Source organism: Columba livia, chromosome 1 (genome assembly GCF_036013475.1).
Source record: "Columba livia isolate bColLiv1 breed racing homer chromosome 1, bColLiv1.pat.W.v2, whole genome shotgun sequence".
In the NCBI taxonomy this organism is placed as follows: Eukaryota; Metazoa; Chordata; class Aves; order Columbiformes; family Columbidae; genus Columba; species Columba livia.
Window position 1 is genome coordinate 130,569,352 of NC_088602.1, and position 12,182 is coordinate 130,581,533.

General features: G+C 42.7%; 1 protein-coding gene across 1 annotated transcript; it reads right to left on the minus strand.

The window, feature by feature from the left end:
* Window positions 1-523: 523 nt before the first annotated feature.
* On the minus strand, window positions 524-10,594 carry LOC102085112 (aldo-keto reductase family 1 member B7-like). The gene is made up of 9 exons (XM_021298718.2): window positions 8,935-10,594; window positions 7,980-8,147; window positions 6,805-6,921; window positions 6,029-6,106; window positions 5,032-5,154; window positions 3,244-3,350; window positions 2,961-3,042; window positions 1,835-1,918; window positions 524-947 (listed from the first exon to the last, which is right to left on the minus strand). The coding sequence occupies exons 1-9, from the start codon at window positions 9,247-9,249 to the stop codon at window positions 804-806; spliced, it is 1,218 nt and encodes a 405-aa protein (XP_021154393.2). The 5' UTR covers window positions 9,250-10,594; the 3' UTR covers window positions 524-803.
* Window positions 10,595-12,182: the final 1,588 nt, after the last annotated feature.

Below are 12,182 nucleotides of genomic sequence, written 5' to 3' on the forward strand. Positions count from 1 at the left end.
TCCACTAGATACTGGCCTCCAACTAGACTCCGCACCATTGACTACCACTCTCTGGCTTCTCTCCTTAAGCCAGTTTGCAACCCACCTCACTACTCTATTGTCTAGACCACACCTCCTCAACTTAGCTGTGAGGATGCTGTGGGAGACTGTGTCAAAGGCTTTACTGAAGTCAAGGCAGACCACATCCACCGCTCTGCCATCATCCATCCACCTTGTTACATTCTCATAAAAGGCTATGAGGTTGGTCAAGCATGACTTACCCTTGGTAAAGCCATGCTGACTGCCCCTAATAACCCTCTTATCCTTGATATGCCTTGAGATGGCACCAAGGATAAGCTGTTCCATTACTTTCCCAGGGACGGAGGTGAGGCTGACCGGTCTATAATTACCCGGGTCCTCCCTCTTGCCATTTTTGAAGACTGGAGTGACACAGTACATCCCATCTGGAAGGAGTTATGTGGAGGTCTCACACAAACAACTGGCATTAATATTCTGCTTTGAATGGGTAGTCCTTATGATTGACAGCACCGAGAAGAGAATAAAATGGTTATTTAAGTATTGTAGAATGTATCTTCAGCAGCATGTCCCTAATACATTCTCTCTCCGCCACTGCCAAGGCATCTAAACTAATGAAAGCAGCAAAACTTGAGCACAGGCTTGTGAACAAGCACATGCAACATCAAAGCACTGAAGAGAATTCCCTGAATGAATCTGCCTCTTGACATCAGTTCCAGAACATGTCTCATTACCTGGGGTTAAGGGTTTAGGATATGAGCTCTCCCTAGTTTTGGTCATGTATGTTTTCAAGATATGGAGGATGAAAATATGGATAGAAATTGAACTAACAGATAATACAGAACATACTCAAGCACTGGAATGGCCCTCCAGTTCCTGTTGAAGCTGAGGATCACATCCATCTCCTTTTTAGACAGTTCGAAGTCAAATAACTAGCAGGGACGTAAGGAGGAAAAAACAAAATAAAACAAAAAGCCCAAACCCTGCTTACTTAGCTTCATGAGTGGTTAGCTATTAAGTGTGCTTCATGCATTTATAACTTGAGGTAGGAACAGACTACATTCACATCAAGCGTAGTCAAGCAATCCTCTTATTTCTCAGCCAAATCCTAATTTACCCTTGAAGTAATCAAAATAATCATTTTCACTCCAAGATGTTGTTCATACCAATGTCTTGTAGTTCTGGGTGGTTGAAGCCAAACACCACTACAGTTTGTGTTGTAATGAACAGGCAGAAAACTCAAGGTGCTAAGGATGTATTATTCAATGTATCACATTTGCGATTGGAACTAGCAATAAATATTGCTGCTGCAATAGAGGACTACTATTATCTAACAATTCTTGCTGGTGGTTACAGGAGAAATAAGTGCAAAATGTAGCAGGATGAATTGAAGGTAACATGGAAATATCATCTAAGATGCCAGGCCTCATGAGCAAACATCCAGCTGAATCTCCCTGCCAAGGGGAACTACAGCCTCAAAGTGAGACATAAACCATAAAGGGTCTGGTGTTCACAGTTTGTTCCTTCACACCCTGAAAAGAGTTCACTAAGCACGTCTCAGAGGGCAAGCACAAAACTGGGATTCCCTTTCCAGGGCAGCAGAGCTCAGATCACAATGGTGTTAACCATTTTTCTCCTGGCAGGAACAAAATGCTTTTCACCAGAGGAAAACATGCACATGGTTAGGTAGTGCTGAGCCCCAGGCTTTACATCTGTGCTCCCCTTCCAATGCCTTGGGTACTGCTTGGAAACACGGAGATACGGGTGTGTGTGCCTATCTTGTGTAAGGAGGTGACAGCAGTCTCAACATAGACTTCACCTTGATGTTTTCCTCAACACGCTGTGGTTTGTCAGACTTGGGAATGACAATCACATCTCTTTGGATAAGAAAACGGATCAGAATCTAGGAAAGAGCAGGGAGGAACATGAACACAGGGGTACCAAGAAATCTGTTCAAATGTATTTTGTGATCTCTCTTTATCTTTGTACAACCATGTTCACTCTTTGTAAGACTCAAGCAGTTGGCACACAGGAGTTTGATGTGTCAGCATTTTCTTGCAGTGTACTGACAAACTACCAATGTTTCTGACCCATGTTGTTTTTACACTGCAGCCTCTCCAGTATTTGTTTTGTTTTCATTTAGACTGGAGGGAGAGAGGAAAATGATGATTCTTTGGCTTATGTTACATGGGTGCACTGACCAAATAAGCATAAAGATACCACAGATTATTTAGAGCTCACAGGTAAGTACCTCATCTGGGTTAAGCTTTTTGAAGTCCTTAAAAGTAATTTTTATAGCTGTTGAAAGATTTCCCCGCTCAAAAGAGGACTGTTGCATACATTTTTTTGTCCTGCTCTGCCTGTCTTAAAATATGACTATGGTTGATTGCATGTGAACATGTGGAATCTTTTTTGAAGTACAATTCCTGCACACTCTGGGCAGGAACTCATTTGTGTGACTAGCAACTAAAAGAAAAAAATTTCATATTGAATAATCAAGCAGTTTTCAATGATTCTTTGTAAACACAAGCAAACAGAGCACTCAAATAATTCTGCAAATTACAGGGCTTCTCTGAAGAATAATTTAGCTGGAGAAAGGAATAACAAGTTGGCTTGACAATTTCTAAATAAACCTCAGAGGAAAGAGGTTCTCAAGGGTCAAGCACCTCTCTATGACCAGAAGAAATCTCCCTAGGAAGAGGGATACCTGAGGTAGCCACATATCACTGCTGATCAGCCTCTACAAACTCGGCACTCAAGACCTCTTATAAAATACCTAATCATTCATATGAATGCTGGTAAGAACTGGGGCAGTATGAAGAGTCAAGTATAGTTCAGCCTCAATATACTGTACTTCTGGAGAAGGCAGTATCTGCTGAGTGTGGCCATGAGATTGTACAATTGTCTGAAGAGGAGGAATAGTTTGCCCTGACAACTCCATTTACCTGAGCAGGGGTCTTATGGTGCCTAATCGCAATCTCTTTAATCTTGGGATTGTCCAGCAATGTAGGTTCCCCTGGCTTGGCCCTATTAAAAACAAAAGCCAGGATATTGATAGTAAAAATGTATTAGCTTCCCTGCAGGAAGCCTGACAGTTTGAGTGAAGTAAGCTGCAACAAAACTACAGCAGTTTTCTCATTATACTCACATTAATTACACCATTTGCCTCAAAGAATCAGGTTGAAAAATCAGTGATTTATGTACGGAAAGGCTGCAGGGCTTTCTTACCATGGATGATTAGGAGAGGCAAGGGGGCTGTATGCAGTTACAGCAATCCCTTTGGATTGACAGTACTTGATCAGCTTCTCCTGGGTTAGGTATGGGTGACATTTGATCTGCAAGCACAGAAACACAGTGGCTGACAGACAGGCAGACCACTCAGTTCCAGAGCATAACATTTTAATTCCTCTCGTGTTACAGAAAATGTGAAGACTCCCAATGTCATGATTAAAATCTTATCAAAAACTTATTCATGTCACAGCAATATCTAGAGGCCTAGCACAGAGAATAGGGCTTCCTCATACTACATATTAGACAAAGTGAGAAATTGACAAGAAGGTTGAAACTGACTTCTGTGTCAGGAATCGGGGAAATCAGTCTCTCTGGATTACTAGGGAGTAGGATTACATCTTCAGAGGGGCAGCTCAGAGTACCTGAAGTTTAGTTTCTGCTCTGAGTTGCCCAACTGATTTGCCTCAAGGAGTCTCCCCAACTCCCGAAGAAGCCTGGGGAGATGGGCTTCCCTAGGTTAGCTCAGATCATGTTGCAACCAGCCGCTGGGGCAAGATATCCTTCAACTGGACAACAACAGAAGCTTACGTGGGGCTGCTGCTCAGCTTTCCACAAGACATAGTATGAAGACAGGGCTATGTCTACGCTGCATAACGTGGCACCATGCACGTACCCAGCCATTTCTAAATGCTTTGCTGCCAGGCATGGTGACAAGAAATCCATGTACAGTAGTTTACACCTGAGCTAGATCAGGCAACTACTATAACAACAGTGTGTGGCACAGGTGCACCCACAACAAAGCAAACTGAAGTCAAAGCCTGAAGTTCTTGAAACTGTTGAAGTTGGTGCAGCTTTTAACATGGGGTAGCTGGGTCCATCCCCACCAAAACTTTATAAGCCTCAGGAAGACCTTCCAAGTCCTATGTCTCACTTGTGCTAAGCCTGACTGGTGCACACACTAGCCCCAAACCTGGCACCATAGCACAGACAGTACCATTACAGGACCCAGAGCGGGGTTTTCCCTGGATACTCTCAAGCCACCAGACATGGACATTCAGCAATCTCAGCCAAGTGAAAGAGGTCTCTTCTGGAAGAAAGTCAGAAGGTCCTGGCGCCACTGCCATCCTGTGGTTTCATTCACAAGGTGCGTGGTGAGAATTTTTTACATAATTGTATACTTCAAGCCTCCTTTTTATAATGAAGTTCAGTGAAATGGTTTATGTTGAAAAATATTTAAGTCCAGCAAATGAATTAGAGCAGTCCTGTACATTCCCCTGCGTGTGCAGTAGTGCGCAGTGGGGATTGTACTGGTTATCCCAGGGCTGGCAGAAATGGGCCTGTGGCAACTTGGACTGTGACACTGGGAGTGTGAAAGAGGACGTGTAGCACAAAGTCACAAGGTCCCATACAAGGTAATGGGTATTTTCACTGTTTTCTAATGTCTGAACATGAAATATTCTCACCTGTTTCATATTACTGTGATATGAATAATCCATGCTTTTTGTATGGTACCACTTTCAAACCTACAAAAATTTTCTGTTGAGATCCCTGTCAATTAAAAATCATCAACACTGACACCATACCAAGGCATTGTATATTGCAGGCGGTAGTGACTTGAAGGGACTTGCAAAGTGCTAGGTACTGCTGGTTGTCTGAAAGATCTTTCCATTCCAGCAAAACTATTTAAAGGTCATGGCAGAAGTGAGTTTTCAAGCTGAAGTGTAACATGAAAATATTTAGGAATATTCTGAGGTTAGTTGCCATCAATGGAAATAAAAATCTTACCTGGTTATTTACTGGCTTGTGTTTTAGTCCTGGCTTGTTCAAGATTCTTTCAATCTGCTCATGGTTAAAGTTGGAGATACCAATGGCTTTTACCAGACCACAGTCCACTAGCTCTTCCCTGGCCTAATGAGTAAGTACAACCAAAATACACTTATGAGGTGGTATTACTGTCAACTGCATTATTTTATTTCCCTAAAGATAGTGACAAAACAATAAACAACCCAGACTTGTTTAAGTAACAGTATCTCAAATAATTAAAAATATTTGCAACTGATATTATTTGCATGCTTTACATCCCATTGCAGATGGGAAATATAAGCTTGGCCAACCTTTTTGTAATGGGAAATTAAGTTATTTTGCTTTGGGTGCTGTGGAAGTCATTTTGGCAGAACTAAAAATGCAAGAGAGACCCCTCCACCTCCTCCCATGCCAGCACACTACCTCTGTGTTGGCAGAATACAGCAAGGAGGATGTTAGCTCACACTCAGTTGCCTCAAAATATTTTCTTGCAACTGTAGTCTGCTATTGTGGAGAAACTATTAACTGCCAGAGCTGCAGGATCACAGAGGTGCAGGTAGCAGGAGCAGACCCTGAATCCTCTCAGTCTGTGAAGAAATGAGGATCGAAGGACAGCCTCAGGTGCTGACACTCAACGTCAAAGTGTGAGAATACCCTACCTGGATGAAACACCCAGTAAATCAACAGCCACACCTGGATTAATCTATGCTTCCATTCTGCCATTGTGCACATTCAAATATTATTTTAGTGACAGCACTTACAGTACTGATAGGTTCCTCCTTTTTAGTCTTCATAAAGACAGCCTTCTCTTGCTCCTCAAAACAAGAGGTAGAAGCAGCTCTGCTCATTCTGGTCATGAAATACAGTTTTGTGTGACTATCCTCTGTACCCAAACCTACCCCTCAGTTTCATTGTGCACATAAATCTCTGCTTCATCTTCAGTGCTGACACCTGCTCAAAAAGGCAAACATCAACTTACCTCCCATGTGTCCAGAAAGTTAGTGTCACTGGGGATAATCCTTCCCTTCTCATCCACAGGCTGCAGTTCTTCACCAGCCTGTTATTTCAAGGCAGATAATGCATAGACTCTTAAAAGAGTTTAATCTCCTACTGTTTACTAGCACTTCTGACTGGATTTACAGGCCGAAAGTTAGCAGGTTATTTAAACATATTGCATAGATAAAATTACACATGTTCATTGGTATTCTCTTTTGGACGAGGACCATATTTCTATAAATCAATCCCTGTATACGAAGTGTGGGGATTAGTAGTAATTATGTAATTTAGGCAGATCTAGAGAGAAGGGAACAAACACACCCTACTTTTATTCTACAGTTTTGATTTGTTTTGTACAGGTGTAGACTGGGGCAACAAGAAGCATTCTTTCTGTGCTATGTTTTGTTTTTCACTCTCGGTTTCTCCAGATCAAGCCAACATCTCCAAAATCTGAAATGTTCACACTGTTCCAGTCAAGCAGAAGGCAACAATCCCAAACTGCATCATGTGTTCGTTACGGTTTCCCTGAAGACTCAGGGGGTCATTAGCAGTGCTCATACCTATTGCTATCTTGCTCCAACAAACACGAAAAGCCAGACCCAGGCACTAAAACACACCATACAACACACCTGGTGGTGGCAAGGGAAGAGTCAAATGAACCACAGTATATTCCAGCTGCATAATGAAGGTGGTCACAGCACAGATGAGAGAATGCACCATATTTCTAGCCATGTAAGGAGGAGTGCAGAGTGCGATTACCTTGAATCCCATGGGGAAGTATATCAAGTAGAGGTCAAGGTACTCCAGTTGCAGTGCAGCGAGGCTCTTCTTGCATGCTACCTTAACCAGGGACCTCTCATGAAACGTGTTCCACAACTGTGGAAAGAAAGCAGGTGCAATCATGACTCTGCAGCTTCCACAGTCCAAACCAGGGGACAGAAACTTCTCCCTTGGTGGTCTAGGAGCACAACTTCCCTCCCCACCTACCCTGTGCACACTGAATGGATGCAAATTCAGTGGATGTCAATATTTTCATAGTAAGGTGGGACAAACATACCCCAAATAAGGGAGTGGGTAGTGAAGGCAGATAATCAGTCTTGCTACTTACAAAAAGAGATTCTCAGAATTGAATGTAACACTCTGCCAAGTGTATCTGACACAGTAAAACTGTTAGAATTTTTTTTCAGCCCCAAATTTGAGTCTTGAGCGGCTCATAGTTACCCTCCATCTGTCCCTTTTAACTGGGGATTGAGAACTGTTGTCAATTCTACCTCATTTTTGAAAAGAAAATTCAAGTTGTTTAAATAGATGAACCTGCAAGTATTACTCAAGTTAAAACACATTCTTTGATAAAAACAAAAACTATGCAGAAAAGCTTAGTTATGCTCAGTGTTTTCTGGTTTTGTTGTTGAAAACCCCAAGTCATAACTGTCTCAGCTGAAGTGTTTTCACTTTTTGGCAAAGAAAGTATTCCCAAGACAAGTGGATGAGACGAAGAAGTAGAGTAAATACTTCAAACTGAAGTTCCATACTTTAATTTCTGTTCCCTTTCAGGTTTAAGTTTTGTACATGACACCATTTTTGAATGTCTTGCAAACCAGTGAGTAGCACAGCACCTCTGAATTCAGAAATCTGTCTCATCTTTTTTTTCTGATCTTTCTAGAGTGCATGCAAATGAACCTTCATTATAATTAAAAGACTTAATAGATGCAAGGAAATTATTAGATCAGCAACAGTGACACTATCTTTTCAAAGCTGCCAATGGTTACTTAGGTCAAGCCAGGTTCACATTACAAATAAAGGAAGAAATTCATAGAACACAAGAAGACAACCATGAAGTGAATACTGTAGGATCACTTAGGTTACTTTCCAGATGGAACTAGGGTTTCTCTTTGAGAAAAGCTAAATGGCTCAATAACGCTGCATCCTTGTACCTCAGTGACAATGAAGAGGTCTTCCCGTTTCACAGCCCCTTCCTTGATCTTCTGCTGGACTGCATTCCCTATTTCATTTTCATTCTGGTAGACAAAGGCACAGTAAAAGAGGCGGTAGCCTGCATCAATAGCAAACTTCACCACCTCTTCCACCTTTCCTGGAGGAGCCTGAAAAACCAAAGCATGAGCTTTCCATGGCCCTCTCCCAGTGCTCACTGATAGCTCTGCACTGATAGCTCTGCAAACTCTCCCTTTCCAGCTGCTGGTGGTGTTTCCTTGTCAGCCGCGTTTTAACTTTTCCAGGCAAACAGCATTTTTGTGAGGAAAAAAGAGAGCAGAAAGGAATTAGTTTCTGCAAGGCATTTTAACTCTACCATTTTCAGCAGCATAATGCCCAACATCATTTCCCCTAATTTGCTCTCTAATGTTGCCTGAACAGTTTTGCCACTTTACCTTCCCCAAACCCTTCCTCATGAAAACAGCTTCACGGCATGAGGGCTCCCATCAGCCAGTGACCCTATCCCAGGACCACGAGCTTCAAGCACTGTGCCAAACAGCCTTTCACCATCCACATTCAGGGCTTTCTTGTTGCTTTTTCTTTTTTTTCTTTTTTTTTTTTTTTTTCCCCCCCTCCTCTTTATTTTGCCTCCCTCCACCTTCTTCACCCCCTCTTTAAGTTTTTGCCATTTTTAAATTGCATTTTTGCTCCCTGAGGTCCTTTCTGCCTCCTGCCCCACGCTCTCGTGCCTCCTCCTGGCAGCCCACCTACAGACACAAGTGGCCGCAATCGCTGCGAGCAGGTGGCAAGACCACCCCCCCATCCCCACCACACAGGGATGTGACCTCCATGGCATCCCATGCCACACTGTGAGAGTCTCATTTTCTGTCGCAGTTTTTTGCTGTTGTATTTTTTTTTTTCTCGATCTTCACAGCGTTTTTCTGCCTGCTCCAGTACCTGCCAAGTGCCAAGCCCCAGGACAGGCATCTTCATCTTGTTGCTCAACTCCACGCAGGGGCTCGCCATGGCGTCTGCAGGCAAGTATCCGTTGGTCTGTCTGTACCCATCGAGGCGCGAAGGCCCACCCCGCCTCGGCCCACACCCACTGTTCCGCCCCCTCACCTCCACCAGGGTTTCGTTATTTGGGAGGCACAAGATGCTCATGATTTTGGGATTTTGGTTGGCTCCAGAAGCCTGATATGAAGAGGATTGTGTTTCTTTGATTGTTTGTTGTGTGTGGTGTGTTTGTTTGGTTTTTTTTTTTTTTTGCATTGAACAAACTAAAAGCAAATGCCTGAGTTGTGAACTTGGCACTTTGCACGTGTTTTTCTGCAGTGGAGAGAGCCTGATGGCTGCCGGGAGAATTGCTGTGTGAGGCAACGGGTGTCCAGGCCACTGAAGGACTTTCTCAGTTACTCACAAATGGTGACAAATTGACCAAAATTTCTGTTTTTTATCCTGGAAAATATCAGGCTTACCCTCTGTTCACAGAGGAATTCACTAAAAGTGAACATGGTCTTACCTTTACATAAAATCTGTGGTCTCTGTCTTTGCAGAGGGGTAGGCTCCCATTGTCCTCCTTGCAGGACCGTTGCGTCACTCTGTGTGAAGGCATCGGTTCCCTGTGTTTAGTTAAAACATCAGCCATCATCAGTAGTGTGCTGGAGGCTTCAAAAGGAATTTGTCTACAAGTAGTGCTTGAGTCTGAATGAACTCTTTGGTTTCTATATAGGGTCAAAATGCATTCAGAGGACTGACATTTAAAGGCTGCAAGAAACTTTCTGTGAGCAGGGTGCCTCAGAGATTTAGAGCAGGCACCTGGGAAGGCAGGGCTACTTAGATGACAGCTGTTTTGAGGAAGAAAAAGTTGCTTCACATTAGGAAGATGAGGTGAAATCCAGGCAATCAAACTCAATGAGAGAGTTGCTACAGGAGTAAATAACAGGAGGGGTTCACCTTGACTCTCACTTTTATGACACCAGCTAGTCAGCTTTTCAGTACTCTGCTTGTTACTGTGGTGTCTGAACACCTTTCAACAGACACTATGAGTGCTGAGTTCTTCCAGGAGTGACGTCATTTATTTATGTTCGTTAATATGGGTTCAGAGACCTGATGTTAAGCATCAAAGCTGTAGTCCCATTTTGCAGTGTGTTTTAGCCCCGCTGTGTGTGAGAGAGGTCCCTTAACTTTTGCACTGTAAGGGCTGTCAGTGCCCACTTTAACTGTAACTTTAACTTCTTTCTCAAAACAGTTTTTCTGATCACCTTTGAAACTGCATGCATTTTTGATGTAGCTTCTAAACACTACCAGCCATAATTCTATGTTATATATTAAGCTCCTCCCACTTTCTCACGTTTTCTGTTCTGCATGTGTTGGCACAATAATAGAGACCAGTGTCTCATCAATGTCATCAACGCAATTTATTTCAACTCTTTTTTTTTTTATACTAATCTCCGTTCAAACAGGGCCAAAAACAGACATGGATGCAGACACCAGACAAACATTTTATCTGCAAAAATGTTCAGGGAAGTCTCCTGGAGCAAATAAAAAGGCAACTCAGGTCTCAAGCATGGAGCACAAGACTTGCACGGATGATGCTGACTGTATATTCACAGGCACTGCCCCTCACTCAGCTCCTGCCTTGCTCTGTGATCCCCCAGGAGGGTGTCCATGGTGCTCTGCATCTGCTCCCCAGCCAGCATCACAGAGCTGCTGGAGAGGCTGGGTAATCATGGCATTCTCCTCTCCAACCCCATTCCTTCCTAAACTTTCCTAGAGCCTGTCTCTTTAGATAGTGACAGCTTTATCCATCTATCTGTTTCAAAAAGCTGATCTTACTACACTGTGCTTTTTCACAATATTGGTTTTTTATTCGTACAGGAAACACATGGATCCCTATGGAAAGTGCTAAAATGTTAATGTAATTTAAACACCCTACCTTAGGCATCTCACACTTCACAGAGCCTAAACTTTGTGTTTATCAGAGTAGGGATTCTCTGCTTCTTGAGTTTTCTTGTTTCTCTTGTTTATATTGCTATAAACTCCTTCTTGTTCATTGTTGGCGCCTAACTACCAGTTTACATGTTGTACAAGTTTCACAGGTGTCTTCTTGTGAGTTGTACAGCATGAGGGAGAATCAAATATTTTATGCTTGGACTGATAAAGTTTGCCTATCAAAACATAGAGGCAACTAGTGCATTCTAACCAGAATGTCTGATGTGATTTGTTAAAATTTCTGTGCACTTGCACTATTCAAGCTGCTTTTACAGGACAGTATTTTCAGTTGACTGGCAGACTCATGTTCTGGGTTTACATTTAAACAAAATATCTTCCTGCTCTTCTCAGCCTGCTTTCCAAGTCATTAGCTTAACAAAGTTTTTTTGTCATTGTTCTGCTACTTCGGATGTCATCACACTTTGCAGAATGAAAAGGATATCAATTGATATGAAGCAGGGACAGAGAAGTAAAATGTAGGCAGGGAAAAAAATTTCAAACTGACATGACAACTCCAGCATGCTCACATTAAGCAGTGGGAGAAGTGCTCTTCTTCTATTGAAAACAAATATGAAGAAAAGACAAATCAAACCCCTCAAGGAAAAAAAAAAAAGCTACTGCAAGACATATGACAAATTTGACAGAAAAGAGAGAGCAAGATCTACAGAAAAAAAGACAGAAATCAGTTTGTAGAGATTTTACAAAATCAATAACGGTACATTGATTTTAAGGCCAGAAAGGTCCACATTATTCTTCTGCACTGACCTCTGATTACATTGACAAACTTTTACATTAAGTGTGTGCTATACACCTATTGCTTAATTTATTATGAAAGACACTTGGGTCCTACAGCAATAGGAGGTGCTGGAGGGAGTTCAAAGGAGGACAATGGAACTGGTGAGGGCCCTGGAGCACAAGGATTATGAGGAGGGGCTGAGGGAACTGGGGCTGTTTAGTCTGGAGAAAAGGAGGCTGAGGGGAGACCTCATTGCTGTCTACAACTCCCTGAAAGGAGGTTGTAGCATGGAGGGTGTTGGTCTCTCCTCCCAAGTAGCAAGTGACAGGACAAAAGGAAACAGCCTCAAATTGTGCTGGGGGAGGTTTAGATTGGATATTAGGAAAAATTTATTCATGGAAAGGGTTGTCAGGCCTTGCAACAGGCTGCCCAGGGCAGTGGTGGAGTCACCACACATAGATAAGGTTCTTAAGGA